We start from the raw sequence: 24,611 nt of genomic DNA on the forward strand, positions 1-24,611 counted from the left end.
AAATAACAATTCTTTCCCAAACTGCATTTTCAAGTATTCTCAAATGGAATAGACATTTTGCATATGGTTAGATCTGATTCTTTTTTTCATAATAATTTCTTATATGAATATCATCTCCCTGTAGGGGGGAAATATACATAATCATGTGCAAAAAAAATGTACACACATCTGTAGGACTGGTCTCTCTCTTTCACAACCCACTCTCCTTCAAAAAGACATTGAGAAACACCTGGACACTTTTACTTTATGAGGGTGCAAGTACACAACCTTTCCTTCACAGATGTAACATTTGTACAGAAAAATCTGTCCCTTCATGGAAAAAAAAGTCTGTACTGCAACTCAAGCCTCTGCTCATGATCTGAGTTCAATACTCATGGCTCAAAGCTCACTCAGCCTTCCATCCTTCCAAGGTTGTAAAAATGAGTACCTAGCCCACTGAGGGGGAAGTTGCTTTCATAATTATGTTGCAAAACACCTAGAGAGTGCTTTAGCTCTATGGGGTGGCATACGAGTTAAAAGAAGAAGAAGAAAAAGAAGAACAACAACACTCTAAGTCATAGGGAACATAAGGTAAATGTTTTTGTCCCTCAAATTCATCGTAAAACAATTAAACAGAATGTCACTCACCAGGATACATGGTGTGTCTGAATCTGACACTTAAAATGACAGTGGTAAGTTATCTTACCGAAGCTGTCTATCAAGTTAATTAGTGACAAAGCTGGCGAGAAAGGATGGACAGAAATGCAGCAGGATGAATCAAAGTTCCAGCATGAGATACTGCAGTCATTAATTTATTAAAAGTTCCTAATAGGCCAATGTGCATAGCACATCATGTGATCAGCAATTATATGCCAAATTGGTCTAAGGTACTGGTTCTTGCTACAGCTCTTAGGATGGTTCCCAGCCTTGGGTAATCTAGGTGTTCTTGGACTGCAGCTCCTAGAAACCCTGGCCAGCACAGCTAGCAGTGAAGGCTTGCGGAAGTTGCAATTCAAGAACAACTGGGTTACCCAAAGTTGGGACCTACTGGTGTAAGCATTTGTGGCTTTCCAGATGTTGCTGGACTGCAACTCTCAATTTAACATATCCCATTGGGAAAGATGCTGGGAGCATCATTCCAGCAACAACTGGGTGCCCACAGTTGCTTCCTGCTAATCTGGGTGCTAACCAAACTGTGGTATGGGTCTCAATAATGTTGCATAGTTGTGGATCATCTGACACTTCTGCATATATAAAGAACTTCCATCTGAGATGTGGAATCAAGAGTGAAATGGAAAAAAAAAAACGAAGAGAAGGAGCTGCAGGTTGAACCAAGAAAGACATGGAAGATGTTTAGAGTAACTACGTTCTTCCACCAGAACTCCCTTTCTATTTTGATGGAATTTCTTTATAGAATCCTTGCAGACTCCTTACCCCATGTCCAGCTTCACTCCAAAACATGGCCAACAATCTGGATTTTAGAGCAAATAGTGAAGGTAATGGCTACACCAGAGAGAAGGAATGTATTCGCTTCTGTAACACTATCTTCCACTGCCCAGAGATGTGCAGGTTGGGCATACAGTCAAGACTTGATTAGGGATGTAGTCTGCCTCTGCTGAACTGCAGAGCACTTTAAACTTGGTATTTGTATTTCAATATCTCATGTTTTACCTTCATTGGTAGGAAAGAGGAGGTTGTGAGCCACAATGGCGATGACAGAAAAAGTAAAGCAATGCAAGATGACTTACATTGTTACGGGGAGCACGGGGTTGCACAGGGTCTTCAGCAGCTAATGCAATACTGCTCATGACAATCACTGTCAAGATGCACATCTCAAAGTGGTGTAGATTGACAATGTAATGACACAGCCGCCGAAAACTAGTATACAAAGGCAAAAGCATGATATATTACATATAGTGCCAATCAAAAGGAAATCTTTCTTTTCCCATCCTCAATATTTATTTATACTGTACAGTGGTGCCCCGTATAGCGACGATAATCCGTTCCGAAAAAATCGTCGCTATGTGGATTCGTTGCTATGCGCACAAAACTCACAGTTATGCAGAAATCCTCCATGCGGCTGCCATTTTCGCTGCCCAGTAAGCAAGGAAAGGGCGCGAAAAACAGCGAGCGGCCATTTTCTTTACCCGGCGGCCATTTTGGAACCGCCAATCAGCTGTTGGAAAAACATCGTTATGCGATAATTGGTAAGCGAAACAGCTTACTGATCATCGCAAAACAATGTTTTCCCATTTAAAACATCGTTATGCGATCGCTTTTGCGATCGCAAAAACTCAATCGCTATGCAGATTCGTCATTAAACGAATCGCTCATTAAGTGGGGCACCACTGTATTTAGAAAATAATTAGAGGAGATATCTGAGGAGCTAAACTGCCTATTACCCCTGATCCTGGTCTGAATTAGTTTCATGAAGCTAACCAGCAAGACATTACTTACTTTCTGTCTAAGTTCACAAACATTTGTCAAGCCTAAATTAAAGTTGAAAAATTCAGCTATCACAATATCCAATCCCCCTCTGGCCTTTGGGACAAATCAAATACATGCCATGATTAAGCCAATCATCCTGTCTTCATATTTTAACCTTTTGTGAACGAGGATATCTGGTTCCCCATTAATTATTCCCCTCTTAGACACTGAGAAATTTTTAGTCATCCCGTAGTATGGCAGCTAATACTCACGGGTTTGTGGTTGAAAGGATGAACATAGAGCTATATGGTGGCATGGGCTTAGGGCCATCTTCTCCTCCCTCATCGTCTTCTTCCTCCTTTTTCTCTTCTTCCTTTTTGGGCAAAGGCTCAGGATTGGCATTCTTATTGACTGGCGAGCAAGAGAAGGACAAATAGAGTTATCAGTTATGGTATTCTCCCAATGCTCCCCAATTTGATCACAGCATGAATTAACATGGAGAAATCTATGCTGAGCAACCTATAACAGATGACCTGTTTCATGGGGGTCCATAGAAGAAGAGCTGAGGATAAAGAACAGGACATATGTAGGGACCAGAATATAGTTTTTCCCCCTTGCATATATTCACAAAATCCTCAAGAGTCTCAGATCATGGTGACTTTTCCTCTGTGATAAGTGACAGTGGCCATATCCTATTACAGTCATGTGAAAAAGAAAGTGCACCCTCTTTAAGTTCTATGGTTTTACATATCAGGACATAATAAAAATCATCTGATCCTTAGCAGTTCTGAAAATTAGGTAAATACAACCTCAGCCTCAGATGAACAGTGCATGGCATATTACACAGTACCTTGATTTATTTTACAAAAAATAAAGCCAAAATGGAGAAGCCATGTGTGAAAGACTAAGTACACCTTATGATTCAATAGCTTGTAGAACCACCTTTAGCAGCAATAACTTGAAGTAATCGTTTTCTATATGACTTTATCAGTTTCTCACATGGTTGTGCCTGAATTTTGGCCCATTATTTACAACACTGGTTCAGTTCACTGAGGTTTGGGGGCATCTGTTTATGCAGAGCTCTCTTTTGTTCTCACCACAGCATTTCAATATGGTTGAGGTTTGGACTTTGACTGGGCCACTGCAACACCTTGATTCTCTTTTTTCAGCCATTCTGTTGCAGATTTGTTGGTGTCCTTGGGTTCATTGTCCTGTTGCCTGACCCAATTTCGGCCAAGCTTTAGCTGTCAAACAGATTACCTCACATTTGACTCTAGAATACTTTGGTATACAGAGGAGTTCATAGATGATTCAATGGCTGCAAGGTGTCCAGGCCCTGCAGCTATAAAACTATCCCAAATCATCACCCCTTCATCACTGTGCGTGACAGTTGGTATGAGGTATTTGTGCTGATATGCTGTGCTTGGTTTTCACCACACATGACACTGTGCATTGTGGCCAAACGTCTCCACTTTGGCCTCATCTGTTCATTGTTCTAGAAATCTTGTGGTTTGTCCAGATGCAACTTTGCAAACCTAAGCCACGCTGCCATGTTCTTTTTAGAGAGAAGAGAGTTTTTCCTGCCAACCCTTCCAAACAAACCATACTTGTTCAGTCTTTTTCTAATTGTACTGTCACGGGTTTTAACATTTAGCATGTTAACTGAGGTCTGTAAAGTCTCAGATGTATCTCTTGGATTTTTTTTTTTGCAATTCCTCTGAGCATTGCATGATCTGACCTTGGGGGGAATTTACTTGGATGTCCACTCCTAGGAAGACTGGCAACTATCTGGTTTTCCACCTGTGAACAACTCTCTCAATGACAGACTTTAAGTTGTTTGGAAATGGCCTTATAACCATTCCCAGATTGATGGGCAGCAACAATTGCTTATCTACGATCTCTGCTGATGTGTTTCCTCCTTAGCATTGTGTTAACAATGAATGTTTCATACCTGCAAATTGCTAAACTTCAGCTTTTATAGAGGTGGTCACACTTGCTGATGATCAATTCAAAGGCATTTAGTTAGCAGCACCTAGCTGCTACTTAACCTCTTAATTCCTATGGAAACAGTAAGGGTGTACCTAATTTTTCACACATGGTGTCTCAAATTTTTTTTTGTAAAAATATAACATGACACAATGTAATATGTTATGTGTTGTTCATCTGAAGTTGTATTTACCTAACTTTCTAACCTGCTAAGATCTAGATGGTTTTTATTATGTCCTGATATGTAAAACCATAGAATCCAAAGAGGGTGTGTTTTCTTTTTCACATGACAACATATACATGAATTTGAGGAACATGACACATCTGCAGAACATGCAAAGATAAACGACTATAGGTGTGTGTATAATCCCATTCTTTCCTGGATTCAAAACTTGCATAAGCAATTATAGCCCATGAATTATGCCGGAAATAACATAGCTAAAGGGAAAGTTGTTGCACAGATATAACAGAATGGACAGAACCCACTCTGATCTCCTGCTCCAACATGTTCAAGCTGTATGACTTTGTCTCCTCTATTATCTGTGATGGATACTTTTATTGTATGTTATAAAATGACCCCATGCCTTCTTCCATTAGTACCTACACTGGCTATGTAATTCAGACCTCCACCTTGAGGCTTACACTGGGTGATTCTTCTATTTCCCTTTCTAAATGAGATTCAAGTTGCTTCTCAAGTTTACTTGTCAGATGCACATAATTTTAACTATTTTACCTAGTCTCTATGTTCTCTGGCTCCAGCCCTACTAACATCATGCACTCAGTGCTCACCTTGCATGATAGCATTGTTGATTGGTGGTGAAAAGGTGGGTGGCACCTCCACCACTGTGTGCTCTGGTTTCTTGGCAGTTTGGGGTGGATTATTCTGGGTAGTGGGGTTAGTGACGATGAGGCTGTTCTCAGGGTTCTTATGGGGTCCAGGACTGGCTGGATTGGCAGGGTTATTGGGAGCCTGGCGACTGACAGAGTTCTGAGAATTGGGAAGGAATTGGTCCAATGGAACAGGTGGATTTTGAGAGGCGCGGCTTGGTGTGGAATTCAGGTGGCTGCCTCCTTTGGTAGGATTCTGAGGATGGCCACTAGGATGTGAGTTTGAGGTCTCATTGGTTGCCAGCTTATTGTTCTTCATATTGTCGATATCCTCAGCCACTGGAGGCTCCAAGCGCCCCATGTCTTGTTGGATTGGCCGTGTGGTGGATAGGTTTGGTCCAGATGGAAGGCCGGAGCCTTGGTTCTCTCTGTAGCATTAAAAAAGAGAGAGAAAATTGGATCAGAGGATGATGTATTGTTCTCTCGGCTTAGTGAAGAACCCGGACAAGACAGAAGTTCTGAGGGTGGGTGCCCCCGTGGTTGGCGGCTTGGGTGACTCCCTCTCGTTTGGGGGGGTGACCCTTGCCACAAAGAGTGGGGTACGCAGTCTGGGGATTCATCTGGACCTGACGCTCACCATGGAAACGCAGGTGGTGTTGGTAGTCCGCACAGCCTTTTTCCACCTCTGGCGGATTGCCTGGCTGTGGCCCTATCTCGACACGGGGGCACTTACTACCTTGATGCATGTGCTCGTAATCTCAAAATTAGATCACTGTAACACGCTCTATGTGGGGCTGCCTTTGAGGTTGATGCGGAAACTTCAGGTGGTGCAGAATGCGGCGGCCAGACTACTTACCGGAGTGAGAAAATACCAACATATTTCTCCAACACTGGCTGCACTGCATTGGCTGCCCATTCGTTTCCGCGTTGACTTCAAAGTTTTAATGCTTACTTACAAGGCCCTAAACGGTTTAGGACCTCGATATTTGGTGGAACGCCTGCTTCCACCAAGGTCTACCCAGATCACCCGTGCGAGTCAGGAGGTGAGGCTGAGGAGCCTGATGCCGATAGAGGCCTGGAAGGAGAAGACATGAAACCAGGCCTTCTCGGCGGTGGCTCCTCGCCTCCGGAACAATCTCCCTCTGGAGATTCGTGCAGCCCCTACGCTGGGCATCTTTAAAACCCAACTAAAAACATGGTTGTACATCCAGGCCTTCCCTCCAGTCAACTCTTGTTTTTTTCCCTACTTTTCCCCTATCTTTTAATTTTATTGTAATTGTTATTGAACTGATCATGTACATGCTTGTGTTTTAATGTTTTATTGTGTATTGGAAGCCGCCTAGAGTGGTCTGGTAGTCCAGATAGGAAGGGTATTAATTAATTAATTAAGGCCTAAGATTCTTGGCTTAACTTGGCTGCACATTCTGCTTACAATTTTCAAATAGCGTCATATCATTTAAATTGTTTTACACATTTTAAATTGTTTCACATTGTGAGGTCTTGTGATATAGAATGGGATATAAATATTCAAGGTAAAACAAAATATCCTCCACTCAGTACCACTTCCAAAACAGCTGGAAGAGAAATAGAATGGTTTAGAAAAGCAACCCAACTATTTTTACTGCATATACGTATGCAAGACATTTATTCTCTTTCAAATAATCAGGTGTCCTAGTCACCAGTATGGCTCTCACTGGAGAGTTTCTGACCTTAGCAAACAAACTTCTGTTCATAAGTTAAGAAGCTGTCTGTGAATCTGAAAGGAGCCCAATAAAATTTTAAGTTCAAGCAACTTGGTATTCAGAATGGGAAATGAGCACTATAAGGAAACAACAGCTCCTTACTTGAAAGGGACGTTCAATCAGCATGCGTTCATTTTACGCTTACTCACTTCCTGCGCCGGTGCCGACGCTCTTTGCCATCAGCATCGTAAGTGGACTGTGCTGCATGACGGTGCCGTCGGCGTCTTTCCCCATCTGGCTGCTCCCCATCCACATCACTTCGTGCAGGCCGGCTCCCCTCACGGTGCCGAAGCCGTCGCTCAGCTTTAGTACTGTCCTCACCGCCCCCTTCATCTGGTGTCCGCCGATGAGCCCGATGCCGCCGGTGCTCCCTATCACCATCAGCTGTACGGGGCGACCCACTTCGGCTCTCTTTACTGCCTCGGTGCCGTCGGTGGGGGTCAAAGGCTTTGATGCGCTCTGAATCACAGTCACCATGGTAACCATGCTCAAGGATGGCATTATGCTCCTTGCTGGCATAGTCAATCTCATGGTATGCACTTTCTTGGTTAAAATCAATTTCCTTACTGCAGCTCCGTGGGCGTCGTGGCTCCAGGCTTCCTGAATCAGGGCGTTCATACATGTGGGGATCTCGTGGATATTCATGGTAGCGAGGTGGCTTTCGGAGAAATTCCTCAGGACGCTGCTGTCTAAAGTGTTGGTCTAAGGGGGGTTCATTGGGCCTTGTCTTGTTGGTGTTGTTGTTCCTGTTCTCCTGAGGATCTACCACTAGTGGCCGGTCTAAGTGAGTTTTCATGTCTGGCCGCATTTGTCGGGCATACGAGACCTTCCATCGATCATCAGGGTCCAGCTCATTGTATAGTGCCTCCCGGCTTGCCAACAGGTTCTGTTTTCGCATCTCATTCGTTCTCTGCTCCCAGATTGATTTGGCACCTTTCTGGTTCTTCTGCTGTTCTTTCCTGAAGACAAAGAAGAGGCAGATTCTCCAAACACACTCTCACCACCAGCATTCCTTCATAAAAGAACACTATCTGGACTCATATCCTCAAAAGTACCAATCTTCCTGAAGTAAAACCAATTTATTCCTACCCTTACTGCGTCAATATGCACCAAGTAAAAGCACCGCTTTTTTTTCAGGCATTGCAATGAATGACTATCCTAAATTATAGTAACACCAGTAGTAATGGTGTGATGCGTCAGCAAAATAAAGAGTGATGCGATGGGTTCCTTTTAAAAAGTAATGTTCCAAGCTCTGGTACTGCAATCCTAGCCTTCTTTGCTGTTGGTCATAACTGGCTGCCAGATTCTAGAAGCTGTTGAGAAAAAAAAAAAAACCCAACAAAAAACAAACAAAAAACTTGTCCATGCTCTACTTCCATGCACAAGAAGGAAAATGGAGACAGAATATAATCTATGGTTTATATTTTTCTGTGTTTTTTTATTCTTCTAGCAGGAGTCATTGCAAAATGAGTGTAGGAGAAGTGAAGTTTGTATGTCTGATTATTGCTGACTTAAACCCATGCAGAAGGACTCTTCTGAATGAGAGAAACTGGTGCTGATAAAGTTTTTTAAAAAAGATTTTAAACAAAGATTTTCACCTTAGCCACTCCTCCTTTCTGTCCTATCTCTGACTGCTTTCTGTCTATCCAGGAGGATCCTTGAGGCATATGAAAGAACTGTAGTGTCAGCAGCTAGATTAGATCACAGCTATGCACATATGAGTGCATGTACAGCATTCTGACAATGCCAAAATTAGCATGTAAACCCAATTCTGTCTTTTTTAGAGGTAGCCTGATTACACCTGCTCAGCAACATATGAGGCAAAGTTATAATATAGAGATGTGGTATTTTTGAGGCATTCAGTTTCGAAAAAGTTCCAGAGGAAAAAATTATAGGGGTGGGGGTGGGGAGACTCGGGGCTGATTCACATAATAATGCAAATCAGACCATCCCAATCCTGGAGCACTTCCCACATTATCTGTCAATGTAGTCACACCCCAAAGTCTGTACAGAAATAAATCCCATTGAATTTAGTGGGAGTGTGATTTACTGCTCTCAGTATAAATGACAGTAGATGACTGTAGCTTTAAACAACAACTCAGCTCTCTCACCCTGAAGTGTTAGCTAATCCCTAGTCCCCTTTTTTATTCAACTGAGAGAATAAACAAGCTGATTTGCTATGCAGTACAGTTTGGGGGACTGAAAAGGCAAAGATGGGGACAGAGATGAAAAAGAAATGCAAAAATGTAAAAGATGCTTCCAAATCATCCTGAGAATACTGTCTTTTCTGGCCATCCCACCTGCTCCTTATCCACTGCACAACATTTTATTTACACAGAGAGGCAGGAGATGCAGCAGCACAAAATGAGCCACCCTATCTCCTTCCCTGTTCTCATTACTCAAGCCAAACTTCCTAATAATGAGTAACAGCCAGCCACTCATTCCTTTGAGAAGAGGTAAATTACAGCCATGGCCAGTAGAGACAAAAGTATATCTCTATTCTAGCTTGTTGCTACAACATGGAACTGCTTGCAAAAGTAATTTCTCAGAAAGGTGCATTACTTCTACTTTCTGTACTTTGGAACTTCCTTCCACAGGAGGCCAGACTGGCCCTATCTTTGCTGTGCTTCTGCAAGCAGGCAAAGACCTTTCTCTTCAGGCAGGCTTTCTCTCAATGACTGCTTACACGAGTGACTGGCTACACGGCTGACTTTCACATGGATTGTTATGCATTACTGCTCCAAATGGGACTTCAGTACTACTTGCATTTACCATTTTTTCAGAGTGGTAGTTTTTAGTTCCCTTTCATTATTTGTATACTTATTGTTTTTTGCTTTAATCTTGTCTTTTAATGAAGTAAGCTGCCTTTTTATACTCATTGTTCTTAGCTTTAAATATTGTCTTTTAATGATGTGAGCCACCTTTGTATACTCATTGTTTTCAGCTTTAAATACTGTCTTTCAATTAAGTAAGCTGCCTTGGGTCCTTTTTCAGGAGAAAGGCAAGGTAAAAATATTGTAAACAAACAAACAAACAAACAAACAAACAAATAAATACTTTTCTTACTCCTGTACAAGTGAGTTTTTTTCCAGTGCTTACAAGGCCCTAGTGTTGTCTCTCAGCCCCTGATGACCATTCCTTGAGATCCAGAACTGCATGCAAACCTAACTTGCTCTTTCTTTTTTCTTTTTTTCTTTAAGATAAGAGGATCCACGTGGAAGTTGCCTGGGAGATGGTCAATCAATACTGCACTTACACTGCTATTGACATGTTGGCTGCAGACAGAGGACTCACTTCTGCTACTTCCTTTGCCTTCTGCAGGGCAAGTTTCTGGTTGGCTGCTTCTTCTTCTTCTTGTTCATCCTGTTAAACCCATGTATGAAGAGGAAAGCTATCACTGGCTGAACCCCGCTGTTGAAATTTATTACCATTCCCTAGTGTCATGAAACAGACCTATATACCTTGAAATCACCTATTCTCCCTGAAGGAAAAAGAAGGCAGCAACATTAAACTAGCTATAATCAAAGTTGCCCTTTGATTCTTTATCCATTGAGGGAAAGAAATTGAATTTCCTCTTGGATTAGCAGAATATGCTTACAGTGAAGAGATGGGGTACCGTACAAACCAAACATACTTTTAATGAAAAATAGAGCATTAAATTTTCCTACAAGACATAAGAATCAGAAACCTAATATGAACCTAGAGGGCAGATTCTCCCCAGTGACTGTAAAACTAAACTGGAAGTGAGACAGAAGTTACTTTCAGGAATAAGTTGGTGATTAAACACTGTAGCTGCTGGTTTGGATTCTATCAGACATTGGTACATAGTGTTTGAAATTCTACAGGCCACTTGCAGAATACCTGAAGCATCAATACAGCAAAGCTGGAACCAGTAACCCCATCCCAAGAGAGGTTTACTGGGAACTATTGGGCACAAATTGTCCTGGTTTCAAAACATTACCTACCTTATCATCACTTCATCTAGTATAACAATACCAGCTCTGACTTAGAAAATAATTCACTCACTATCCTGTTTAGTAGATAAAGTAGCCCCTCTTTTTTCCACCCCAGATAATTTGCTTTCAATAAGCAAACATTCCATATCTCTTGTATTCTACTGCTACAAATGCAGGCCGACCTTGGTGAGCTCCTGTGCATTGGCCAGATTATCCACAGCGATAGCCAAGAATACATTGAGCAGAGTGTCTAAAGGATGAGAGTCAAGGAACAACTAAAAGCAACTCTAGGTCCAATCTACTTTCATATCAAAAAAATCATCCAATTGCTTGATTTTCTTTGCAGATCTTTTCCTGCAAGGATTGATTAGGTGGCAGATAACTTACAAGAGTTCCTTGCAAAATGTTATATTTAGCTGTACAGACCTAATTATTCCTTCCCTACCAAAGAGTTCATTCTCTTCTACAACTGTCTTCAAAAGTAGTATCCTGGATGACTCTGATTTCATATCTTAGAAGGAGATTAAGCTGCCTTGCAATAAACTTTTGTTGCAAATAACGGCTGCTGACCTCTTCAACTGCATTATCTGGATCCTGATAGGATGAGGTTTCTCCTTGTGACAGGATGAGTGTGCCAGATAGCCGGGGCACGGTCATGTGAGGGACCCCTTTAAGAGAGCTCAGCCACTGCAACAGGTTATGGGGGGGTTGAAGTCCAGAAAGGTAACTTTTCCCATTTCTGAACATTATCAACAATCAAGCTGGAAGAATGACCAAGGAATCCTGGCTGCCAGCTACTTCTTGCAGTTGCAACTACTGGTTATTACCTCCACATTCAGAGTTCAGTGTCCAGTCCCTTATTTATATAAGAACAATGTATTTCTTAGCAAAGGATACAGTTACCAAACAAGGTCAGAACAATGAAATAGATTGAGAACATCATTCCTTTATCAACGCCGCCCTGAGATTGGATACCGTGATACATCACTTCATTCCAGTCTTCACCAGTCAAGATCTGAAAAACTCAATGTATCACTTGGAATTCCAGATACAAAATATATAAAGCTCCTCAATCTTCATAATGTTGTAATAGGAATTTAATATTCACCAAACAGGAGAGATCATACTTCCTCTAACAACAGGAGATTATGACAGTTATTCAGTGGAGTCTACTACTCTAACATCTTGTGCATTGTTGAATAACATGCAAGTGGAGATCCACTCCAACGAGGGAAATCATTTTGTTTGTCATGCCTGCTCTGCATGTGGGTGGATGCCACTGGCCACAGCCCAATAAAGGAAGTAGATAACTTAGCATGGCACTCTCTGTTATGAAACTAATTAGCACTCCATGCCCAGAATTGTACTTTGAGACAAACGTTTATCCCTTAATAACTGTATTTATTTCCAGTACCTCTAGAATGTCTTTTCAAAAGAGCTCAAGGCAACACATAGATACAAAATATGCAAATATTTTGCAAAGGGGGACAAACCAAAAGGAATGCAACATGAAGCACTTGCTTCTCTCTTACAGTGAAAAGGAAGGAACTTATATAAAAGTATGCCATGCATTAAGAAAGTATTTCCACGTTTAAAACAAAGTTCTTCATAGATGTAGATCAGTGGTTCTTAACCTTGGGTTACTCAGGTGTTTAGGGACAGCAACTCCCAGAAGCCTTCACCACCAGCTGTGCTGGCTGGGATTTCTGGGAGTTGCAGTTCAAAAACACCTGAGTAACCCAAGGTTAAGAACCACTGACGTAGATAATGAAAACTGTGTATAACTGCTTAGTATAATGGTCAAAATCCTCTTGCGTTAACTTACACCCATGCAAACTGATGATGTCATCGGCTCTGAGCTTTTATGGGCCATTAAGAGTTTCCTGTTTCATTCTCCCAGGTTCTAAGGCTCTCTCGGGATCCCTTTTGACCCAGGAAAGCCTTTTGGAAGCCTTGGGATAGGGAGAGAAGCTTTTAATACCTGGAAATTGCTGTTGCCAACCCCAGCCCCAGCAGCGGTACCAACAGCAGTGATTTTCAGGCACTACAGGCTTCCTTCCCCATCCCAAGGCTCCCAAAGTCTTCCCTGGGTCAAAAGGAATCCCGAGGGAGCCTCAGAACCTAGTAGGGTGGAATAGAAAACTTTTAATGCCCAATAAAAGCCTGCAGCTGATGTCATCATCAGTTTGAACAGGCGTTAACTTTACACAAGAGAATTCTGGCCATTGTCTTACAGTGATTAATATATCTCTATTTGGATGAATGCAAGAGGCAGTCAGAACAAACTGGAGTGACTATACATAGGATTGGTCTGCTCAACCATAAACAATGGGCAGACCAGTCCTAAGGGGTAGCCTTAGCTGTAATGTGGAACCACAAAATGCAGGAAGTGACTCACAGTAATACAACTGTGCCTTTCTTACTACTTAAAAAACATGACATCCAGCATTCACCCCAAAACAAGCTGTCATAGTCTCTGAATAATTATGTCATCCTTTCTTCATGTAACTTGATCTCCAACCAACCCAAATTAATAGGAAATTGTGCCCATAATAAGAATAAGAGATGGACAAGTGCTATTTGGCCTTCTTGGCCTTCTGCATCAATACTGTACATAACTCTTAACTGCTGCTGTCTCCATACAAGAGATTTAACCAAAGGGCAAAAAGGCAAATAGGGCAGTAAAAGCAATCTCTTTCCTGCAAATCGTTATACCTGAAATACCGTCATTATTGCTGCTGGGAAAGTGTCGAAGTTGGTTGGAGGGGTTCCCTCATCAAAATTGAACCTGTGTAGGAAAAACACCAATCCAACAGAAACAGAAGTGTTAGTCACAGATTCAAACTTATTTCAACTTGGTTTTCTATTACAGTACAGTATTTAGCTTTCAGACCAATCTAGCTTCCTTTGCTAAAGGCACTGCAAGTCCAGCTGGTCATGATAATGTGAAATTGTGGAGTTAGTTGTACCAATACATAAAAAGAGGTAGCTTTTTCAGGAGGCTGATCTGTCTGAAAAAGGCAGCAAGTTGGATTTAAACTAAGATATAAACTAAGGTCTGATAGCTATTTGATATCCTTCACGGTCCATAAATAGCACCCGATATACAGTTTTGTGATTTGGATATCACGAGAAACTATGGTTTAACAATCTATGATAACAGCACTGAAGGAAACACAAGAGAATAAAGAGGGATGGGCTAGGAAGGATTGAAGATTTGTTCCTGGCCTGGTAAACTGATTACAGTAAATGGAGCAATATCACTGACATCTGACTACAGCTCTATAGAATTAGTGTTTGAGCTAGAAATATGGCCTAATGGTCACAAACCCCCTCCTCTTTTTCCCAGTACTTACTGGCCCCCAAAGAGTTGCATTCCCAAAAGGGCAAAGACGACTATGAACAGGAAGAGAAGGAACAAGAGGCTGATGATGGACTTCATGGAGTTCAGCAGAGATACAACTAGGTTTCGTAGGGAAGCCCAGTACCTGCCAAGGGAATCCATATGTGAGCATGTGGTAAAAATCTGTCTTCTAGGACAGTGGTTCCCAACCTTGGGTAACCAAAATGTTTTTGGACCTGCAATTCTCACAAGCCTTTACCATCATCTGACGTGCCGGCCAGAGTTGCTGGGAGTTGCAGTCCAAGACCACCTGAGGTACCCACGGCTGGGAACCCCTGTTCTAGGGCCAGAAACATTCATTCTAGGGGATATGTAACAAAACTGAATGTTCATTCAGGCCTGATGCAGACTGTCAGGATATGAGACTGTAAATTAGTCAGTTTCAGCTGATTACAAAAAATATCTGTAATTTATAATAATTATCACAAAGTAAGATTTTCTGGCATATCCTCAATATTATGGATGGGAATGACAATTTTTAAGTACAACACGTTCAAAAAAGTTTTTGTTAATTCTTTTTGTTCTTGTTTTAAAATAGCACAGATAATGACTTTTTAAAAAAAATTAGAAAGAGATGGGGGCATATTATAATAATTAAGATGAAATTTAAGATATTTTATATATTATTATTATTATTATTATTATTATTATTATTATTATTATTATTATTATTATTATTATTATTATTATTATTATTATTATTATTATTATTATTATTATTATTATTATTATTATTATTATTAATTTAATTTATATGCCGCCCACACTACCCAAAGGTCTCTGGGCGGCTTATATATATAATTTTATATATATATAATTATTATTATAGTATATATAATAATTAAGATGTAACATATTGATGAGAAATATATACATGCATATCATATGCCCTCATCTCTTTCCAAAAAATAATGATTCTTGTGTTGGGGTATACAATTATTTTTTTTCTTAAGAACTCTCTGGAGCAATTCGTTTTCTTGGGGATAGTGGTGGAATGCTTAAGCCTAATATATCACATCTTTGATATGTTGATTTTAGACCTCAGTGTTCTCCCAATTTCTATAATAAGATGTTTCATTTCTTCAACAGATTCTTCAGTTTTAATTAGACAGATGACAATATATGTCACAGAGCTTAGAAACAATATGTTAGATTTAAAACATACATGCTAGTTAATTTCAGCTGTAGGTTAACAACTGTCAACTCTGTTCATTTAAAAAAAAATACAAGAGTTGAACCCTTTGGAAAAACAGGCGTAAGATTAAAGAGGTTTGCCTCACTAATTTGCTGGAATCCTGTTGTGTGGATTTCAAATGGCGAATGCTCTCACTTTTAGAAACAAATTGCCGCAAGTTTTCTGTAGACTTTATCCATTACATGCTGAGCCACACAACTTACTAAGCAACAGATAATGGCCAAACCCTCTACACAAGTTATGTTGGCATAAATTGGATGCAACAGCAGAAATAATTAACTTAAATTAATTGAAAGCTTCCTATTCCCACTGCCCCCTTTCTGGTTCTGAGGCTCTGGAGAAGACTTTGGAAGTGGGGTGGTGGTGAGGGGAACATTTAGTAGGGTTTTTTTTTAAAAAAAGCTTTATTGTCACTGGCAGGATTGGGACCTTATTAAAGGTTCCCCCTTCTTGTCCCGAGGCTTTGAAGGCTTTCCCAGGGAAAAAAAAGGAGCCTCAGAACCTGAAAGGGGGGGTGGTGGAGATAGGAAACTTTCAATTTGTTCAAATTAATTATTTCTGGGGCCAGATACAGTTTATGCCAGCACCTTACATCAACAGGACTTTGCCCACAGTCTATAGAAACTTCTTAACTTATGATAATTCACTCCAAAATTTACACTATTTGCATATCTGCACTACAGGATCTTGACCATTATGTCTGTTTAGTAAACATTAGTGAAAGAAAGAAAGAAAGGTTAAATATCTTATGGTTGTTATAGGTTTTTCGGGCTCTTTGGCCGTGTTCCGAAGGTTTTTCTTCCTAACATTTCACCAGTCTCTGTGGCTGTCATCTTCAGAGGACAGGAGTTAGAACTCTGTCTGTGTTCTAGTGTAGTATGAGGGACAGTTGAGTATTTGTAGCTGTGACATCAGCTTTTTGTCTCTTTCAGGTGACTGGGTGATTATGGTGATCAGGGTGTTTTTTGTTATGGGTGTATTGTTGTGATAAGGGAGGAGATGATCTGTCACTGTGATTGATGGGAGTTGTTAGCTAGTCTTTTGTGTGCAGTGATCACCAGTCCTTGCGGCTGGGAGAGTTCGTTGATCTTTTGCAGGCTGCATTTTTCAGTGCTGGGGGCCAGGCTTTGTTGAGTTTCAGACTTTCTTCTTTTTTGTTGAAGCTCTGCTGGTGTTTGTGGATTTCAATGGCTTCCATGTGTAGGCTAGCATAAAGTACTGGAAAACACCAGCAATCATTATGTTAGCCTACACAGGGAAGCCATTGAAATCTGAATGAAGTTAGGATTGGATTAAATGTTTCCATCTTACACTATCAGAGGCCTTTTCAGCATCTCAAACATAAAATTTAGGAAATGTGTATGAACTTCCTTAGTGAGAATCAATCTTCCAAACTATCCACTGTTTTTTAATCTTGTTCCATGAGGTGGGGGTGGAGATGAATATGTTTTTCATTGGCACCAGGTAAATATCTTTCATAATGTGCTCCTCAAACTCTAAATACTTATCAGCCCCTGACTGGCAGTAACGACTGGCTAATTTGTCCTCTCAGTTTTCTTCCCCCAGTCCATATGTAATATTTAATCCATTGTTTTGTTTTGTTTTGATTTTTTTAAGTGTCATCTCTGTCTGCACTGTTTTATGTATGTTTGTTTTGGAACAGTAGCCACTAGGTTTAATAGAATAGGGTTAGGATATTATAATTATTATCACACCTTATCAAAATTCAGTTGTCATTAGAAATTTTAATTGAAATAATATTAGCTGTGGGTCTGATGGCAATTTTAACATATATTTTAATTGTATTTTAATTGTTCTAAATTTTATTGTATTTTAAATGTTGTAAGCCACCCAGAGACCTTTGGGTAGTGTGGGCGGCATATACATTTTTTAAAAATATCATAATCTAAGCATTTATTAAAATTAGATACATCTTTGCCATAATTTATTACTGAACAAAACTTGTAAAACTGCATTAAATTAAGAAACCTATCAGTACCCACAGCTCACCTGTTACACAATTAATTACAAACTAATTATGTTTTTTAAAGTTTATTGGTAGTCCTCTAATAGAGATTTCATTTTACAAGAAAATGTAACTTTGTAGTTGTACTTTGCTGGAGACGAAACTCACATATGAACTCATTTTTATTGTTTCACGGGTTGGGAACTATATAAAAAGGAAGTGAGCTATTGAACTGGTTTAAAAAAATTAATTGTCTCTTTCATTTGTCTGATGTTTGCATCCATTTCAGTTTTTCTGTCCACACATCCCCAGCAAGTTGTTGCCATCTCTGGCAGATTTAGGTGTGAAAGAAAGACCCTGCAAGTCATCCTGCAAATACCAAAAATTGTTCCAAAATTCCTTTCATTCAGCAAGATGTAGAAACCTCATATTAATTGCTGCCCAATTACTCTTTGTTTTTACAATACTTCAGGACAAATTCTACATACGTCTGTTCAATAACATGTAGGTTCATACATATACTAATAAGCTACACATTCAGACAAGCACACACATGCACAAGTAGGTATATGTTAAACACATGCACATATGACACTCTTAAAATCAAGGTACAAAAATACTTACTTTGTGACTTTGAAAATGCGCAGTAACCTGAGAGCTCGTAAGACGCTGATCCCAAAGGAGGTGCCAGGCTTTACTACAGCCCAAATCACCTCAAAGATGCTCCCAATGATAACCTGTCAAAAACCAAGGCAAGGCAGCAAGTTTAGGCACATGCATTTTATATACTCTGTGCAAGACATACCAAGGGTCATGGAGTCACTCAGTGGCTTAATTATCCATCTAGCAGTGCACATTAACATTAGGGAAGGGGCTGTTGCTCATTGCCAGAGTACAAGCTTTGCATGTAGAGAGACCCTGCTTCAGTCCCTGGCATCTCTAGCCGAATAGACCAGGCAGCAGCTAAATGACTCAAACCCTGGAGAACTGCTGCCAGTTGGGACAGACAAAGGTGGATTAGAGGGGTCAAAGAATCCAACCAAGCACAAGGCACAGTCCCACATTTTGGATCAATGTTTGAAAACCAAGGACAGCATGAAGTTATGAGGGCCGAAAAGTCAGCACGTCTCTTAGAATAATAATAAAAATTACACAACCCTAACTCATGAACTTGCTATAGATGAAAGTATTTCTGCAACTACCCCATATGAGAACACTGGATTTGCTATCTTCTTAATTAATTAACTCCTGAAATATTCAAGATCTAAGCCAGGTACACACATTGTTTGTTCAACATGTTGAAGTTTATTGGGTTTCTTGATCTATCATCTTGTCTAGTAAGGTTCAAATATAATCAAGCAGTTCAAGCTCAAATGTCAAGAGGGGATAATCCTAGCTTTAACATGGGAGCATATTCAGTGTGCAAAATTACATCACAATTATACAGTGCAGCTCCCGATCATATGGAAGGTACCTTCCAATATTTGAAGGTCAGTTAACAATGAGACGATAAAGCCAGACACCAACAGTGTCAGTGCATCCTGCATTTATTACTAATTGTCAAGGTCTTATTCCATGAGCGCTACGGGGAAAGGTAGTTTTAGCATGCTCTGGGAACACAATGTTTCTATTCTATGAATATAAGAGACTTTCCCACAGCATGCAGAGCAAAGACAGTTGGTTTGTTTTCCCTGCTAGTATGCCTCCAGCTCCCTGCTAGGGAGCATTTGGAGCATGTAGCTAGACAGCATCCTGTTAGCAACACAGGCAAGAACAGGAGCCCTGTTAAATTGAAAAGACTTACAGCACAATCGAAGCAGTTGAAGGATGAGTGAAAGTAAGGCCGCGTTCCAAGCCCATACATTTTTATAAACATTTCGGACATAAAGAGCCCTAAGAAAATGAATTCTGCATAGTCTGAAATGAAAAACAAAGACAGAAAGGACAAAGAGATACATGTCAGATTGTGGAGGGAAACTATCTCTGTTTATAAACCAACACTTTTTGATCCTTTAGACTGAATAAATGAAAAGAAATACCCATGTCCATCTCTGTTTACGATCTTTATGTGCTTGAAAAAGTGTTGACTCCTACTAGAAACAAATACAGACTACTGGCAAACAGAATGTTACATACTCTTCAGACTATAAATGATTACTTAATCTATAATCCTTCATCTGTGCCTCATTGTAGTCTTGGATTTTTACTACCTATGAGCTAACAACCATCATTAGCAGAAGCAAGTGTTAAGATCACTTTGAAAAGTTACTTTTTTTAAAAACAGAACTCAGAGAACTTCCCCGCTATCATAGCTAGCAACCACACTAGTTGCAGGATTGCAGGAGCAATAGCCCATAATATGTAATTTTTTAAAAAAGCTGTGGCCAAGGTAAGAAAGAGGTTCCCAAAAGAATGATAGTGCTGTCTCAACCTTGTACAGTAAAGGAAATATTGGAACAAACAAAACCAAAAGCAAAGCAAAAACCTACAACCGAGCTGAAGGTTCACAGAGCCAGCAACTATTCTACTAAAACTGAAAATGTAGCCCAGGAGTGAGGTATCCTAGCCAGTCTCTGATGTTACTCATTCAAGAAATCAAACTTCTATCTCTTCCATGTGTATCCTCAATCCTCCCTTCAGTTATATACTACAGCATATTATATTTATCATTACAATATGTGTCCAAGATATGGGCGCTTCCATTGCCTAATAACTTTATTTTCTTTTGTTTTCTTTTTCAATTAACCACCTCTTCATTCTTTATTCTTTCAGTCCATGCAATGTGAAGGAGTCTTCTTTATGTCCACATTTCAAAAGTGATTATTCTAAATAATTTAGACCTCACATCCATATAGGAGGGTTGACCATATATAATATTTTAACATTCTCAGGCTAAAAGATATATTAAGGTGTTTATTACACAACACTTTATTCAACTTCATAAAGCTTATCCTACCTATCTCAATTCTTCACTTTATTTCTATACTGCAGTCTATATGGTTGTTAACTAAATGTCCCAAATACAATACCCGTCTACTTGATCTACACCAGTTGTTACTCATAATGTTTATATTGATGTTATCTCTACTTCTCACAAATGTTCTGTTTTTTTCAGCAGTGATTGATATTTCCATGTTCTTACATTCATGACATAATCTAAAACTATTTAAAGGTCATCTGAGCTTCTGGCTATCAGGACTGAGTCATAGGTGTATCTTATATTATTGAAGAACACACCATTTACCTTAATGCCCTTAGGTCTATCTGCAAAAGTGCTTTGCCTTTTCTGAAAAAATATGAAACAGACTTGGCAACAAGATATATCCTTGATGGCTTCATCTTCAACTCTTCTGTTTGGATGCTGAATGAAAATAGAGGCTCCGTACACCACTTTGTAAACTGGTATGTTATCCATCAATTATTTTCCTTGCTGCCAACTCTGTTATAACGCTTGCTTACAAGTAAGTTATCTTGCAAATTTAATTCAAACTTTTTTTTTTACTTTGCAGCTTCTGCTTCTTTTATTTCTTCCCAATGTTTCTAATGACTAGAAGGTTAGCAATGAACTGCCCCTTAATTCACCCACCTCTAATATTCTTTAAATACCAGGTTGTATTCATAAAAATATTTCCTTAATAGTGGAATGGGCAATCCGCTTCCGCAAGCAGGCAAAGACCTTTCTCTTCAGGCAAGCTTTCCCTCAGTGACTGGCTTGCCTGAGTGGGATTTTTAAATGCCTTACTACTTTGAGTGTGCTTTTAGTATTTCTTTTGTTTACCATTTCTCAGAGTGGTATTTGTTTGATTTTTTTAAATATTGGTACTGTTTTCAACTTTAAATATTATTTTTTAAATTATGTAAGCTGCCTTGGGTCCTTTTAAGGAGAAAGATGGAGAAAAAAATATTTTAAATAAATAAATAATTTAAAAATAATAATTAATTAAAAGCACCAGACTGGACTGACTGATGCTACAGTTGCTTCTTCACCACCACCATTTGCTTAAAAACATAAAATAAAAATTAGATCCTAAGCATGGACTGGCGACTCTACCAGCCCAGGCACAGGAACCTAGGCTCAGGCAAGGACTGGACTTACCAGGGCACTAGTGGAGCTAACTCCACCCCCCTGCAGACTGCCAGGACAGGGTGCACCAGCTGCCCAACCTTGTACTCTGATCCCGCACATTAATAAAGTCAAGATCCAGTAGTATGTATGTATGTATGTATGTATGTATGTATGTATGTATGTATGTATGTATGTATGTATGTATGTATGTATGTATGTATGTATGTGTGTGTGTGTGTGTGTGTGTGTATGTATGTGTGTGTGTGTGTGTGTGTATGTATGTATGTATGCATGCATGCATGCATGCATGCATGCATGTACTTATTTATATATCCCGCCTATCTAGTCTTGCGACCACTCTAGGTGGCTAGAGTCCTTGAGACCTCTGGCAAAAGGAAGGCTTATCACTTCAGTAGTGAGAGTCTTGGCTTCATGGAGCCTATGGTTGAGGTGGCCCTCCCTGTCACTGCCCCCCTGGGTGGTGGCAGAACGTCAGATTGCAAGTGTGTCTCCTCCTCACCCCAGGTGTCTTTCTTCAATAAGAGCACAGGCACTCCAATACTCACAGAGGAAGTTAGATAGCCAATCTGGCTGGTTGTAGTGTACTATAGCAACACACAAAGTGTTGAGAGCTACCAGACTGAGGACTGTCCAGTAAAAGGCCTGAGTTTTGACAATTCGACGGATATAGAAACGCAACCTCCGCTCCTTTTTGTGAAAGAAAGTGGCGTTTTCCAGCTTGGCACTTTTGATGCTGGCTCGAGCAAAGGGTGAACCTGCAAAGGAGAAAAATACATCAGGAAAAGGGAACACAGATCACACCAAGTGAGCTCAACCTGTGTTAGTCCACCCAGTCCATTATCTCTGACAACAACAGCTGAAGTTCCTTAAAAAAAAAAAAACCCTCCAGCCCTGCATCTCATGGCCAATAAGAGCTCATCCTGACTCTCAAGAGGCAGATACAGCCTTGAGACCTCTGGCAAAAGGAAGGCTCATCACTCTTTAAATGGTGTGGCATCATCAACTTGAAGAAAATGGGCATATGCTCTTTATTTGCAGCTCACTAAGTATTGAGTACTAGAGAAATCCAGATAACCCCTCTTAAATATAAAACGAGAACCTCCCTTGTCCAGCATACTCTCTCCAATGCAGCGACACTGCACTCAAGCATGTACAAAAAGTTATATTGTGGCGGCTTACTGTTCACTCCTAGCACTTGCCATTCTGCAATACTAAGTCCCAGAAATAACACAACGGATGCCAGTGGGGGATAATACTGTGCTGACATTGCATTTTGGGATCATTTTCTCAGTACTAGCAATTGCTCCCTTCACTTGCAACCAAGAATGTCAGTGAGCACAGTAATTGCTTCCTGGTATAAAGAGCAGTGTTAAAAACAAGATCAGGTCTCCAGCAGAACTGCAGTTATCCAAGCAGGCATTTGCTGAAGTCTACTAACACACTGGTTTTCAGCCAGTCAGTCAGAACTTGGAATGGGATCCACCACAATGTCTATCTTGACCTATGATGGACTGAAAAAAAAAATAGCAACAGCACCACACAAATATATGGCAAAAATTAATAAGTGGGGCACCTGATATAAAGCTGTGAAAAGTTACTTTTTAAGATTTTAGAATTCCCCACCAGCAGGAACACTGGCCAATGTAGCCCCCCAAAGTAACTTTGTTTGGGTGAAAAGTAGGTCCTGTGCTTGAAAAGGTGGGAAAGTACTGTATCCACTCACGAGAAGCACCCCCTGCCATGCTTACTTGACTTACCCACTGAGGAGATGTCAGCCAACGGGTCATCTGCTTCATCTGGGTTCAGCAGGTCTGTCTTGCTCTTCTTGATTGTGGCTCTCCGAAGAGCTCCAACAAGAGGAACATGACAAGAAAGACAGACATTATCCTTCAGGCCCCTTGATTAGATTCATCTGACCCAAAAGTGTTTGCTCAGCTTGGAAAAATTCCTTTTTGGAACTTACTCCTAGAATCTCCTACACAGCACTCTGGGACCCCAAAAAATAATGTTTTCAAGCTCTGACTGAATATTTATGATTACAGCCTAGATTCTTTCCCCCTTCACTTAGCTGGAAGAAAGTGGAAGGGGTTTATGTACCCAGTTCACTGCACCAGACACTAGCCCATCATTATGTGCTGAGAGTCTAAATGTTATGTATAAATATCAGTTATTATTTTCCAAATTTCTATCGGGTGACCATCTTAGTAAGTTCCAGCAAAAATTACAGTGCCTTAAAGAGTAACAAGTTTAATTTGGTATAATCTTTCATAAACTCTAACTCATTTTGCCAAATCAGTTCTTTGTTCATAGAAGAACAGTTTTGGAGGAATATTAAAAAGAAGAAGACACACATCTCCTTCACTGGAGATTTTTAAACAGAAGTTGGATGGCCTGCAATCAGGGATGCTTTAGCTGTAGATTTCTTGCATTGGCAAGGGAACTGGAGTGGATGACTCTGGGAGTCCCTTCCAGCGCTACAGTTCTCTGATTCTCTGATGTGGAGGAAAGAAATTTAATGGTTTCACCTCTCCATTTCAAATCATGCACATATGGACATACCCACTCCTGAAAACATGGTTACCTTCTGCAGGATTTCAGAGGAATAATTGTGAGAACAGGTATATGTCTGGAACCTTGCAGGGTGAAAAAGTCTGTGTGTGATTTAGAGAGGACTTAAAATATGTATCTCTGAGCCACTATAATTTGCATCTGGGTTTATCAAATTCAATATCTAAGCCACATTTTGTGCAGATAAGAATACTGTGCACACTCATCAACTTCCCATGAGACTACTCTACTCTGAGAATGAGCCAGGATTCTTTATATGAGTGGTAACAATTAACCACCATGACTACATTCCCACAGCTAAATTCTTAGGCAATATTTCAGGAACACAGGTCAAACCTATGACAATACGGCTGTGAGCTTGCTACTACACATGGCATACTTTGCAGAAGTTGATGGCTTACCATCAAAAGGGTGACGAGGCTCTCCTTCTATGTCATCTTCTGCAAGGATAACTTCTTCTGAAAGAAATATACA

The 24,611-nt window shown here is 40.2% G+C and overlaps 1 protein-coding gene across 9 annotated transcripts in view; it reads right to left on the bottom strand.

The window, feature by feature from the left end:
• The window catches only part of CACNA1A (calcium voltage-gated channel subunit alpha1 A), a 355,947-nt gene that overhangs the window by 134,589 nt on the left and 196,747 nt on the right, over nucleotides 1–24,611 (bottom strand). For 6 of the 9 annotated variants that reach the window (XM_078385852.1, XM_078385850.1, XM_078385851.1 and 3 more), the window contains 14 exons: nucleotides 24,538–24,595; nucleotides 23,327–23,418; nucleotides 22,115–22,324; nucleotides 19,287–19,399; nucleotides 18,107–18,219; nucleotides 14,275–14,406; nucleotides 13,634–13,706; nucleotides 11,816–11,933; nucleotides 11,101–11,168; nucleotides 10,219–10,325; nucleotides 7,112–7,921; nucleotides 5,182–5,648; nucleotides 2,679–2,817; nucleotides 1,728–1,857 (listed from right to left, as the gene is read on the bottom strand). In XM_078385852.1, coding sequence (XP_078241978.1) covers nucleotides 1,728–1,857; nucleotides 2,679–2,817; nucleotides 5,182–5,648; nucleotides 7,112–7,921; nucleotides 10,219–10,325; nucleotides 11,101–11,168; nucleotides 11,816–11,933; nucleotides 13,634–13,706; nucleotides 14,275–14,406; nucleotides 18,107–18,219; nucleotides 19,287–19,399; nucleotides 22,115–22,324; nucleotides 23,327–23,418; nucleotides 24,538–24,595 — 2,630 coding nt within the window. The remainder of the gene's footprint in view (nucleotides 1–1,727; nucleotides 1,858–2,678; nucleotides 2,818–5,181; nucleotides 5,649–7,111; nucleotides 7,922–10,218; nucleotides 10,326–11,100; nucleotides 11,169–11,815; nucleotides 11,934–13,633; nucleotides 13,707–14,274; nucleotides 14,407–18,106; nucleotides 18,220–19,286; nucleotides 19,400–22,114; nucleotides 22,325–23,326; nucleotides 23,419–24,537; nucleotides 24,596–24,611) is intronic. The other 3 variants (XM_078385848.1, XM_072990312.2, XM_078385849.1) reach the window with 2 other exon arrangements.

Source organism: Pogona vitticeps, chromosome 2 (assembly GCF_051106095.1).
Source record: "Pogona vitticeps strain Pit_001003342236 chromosome 2, PviZW2.1, whole genome shotgun sequence".
NCBI lineage: Eukaryota > Metazoa > Chordata > Lepidosauria > Squamata > Agamidae > Pogona > Pogona vitticeps.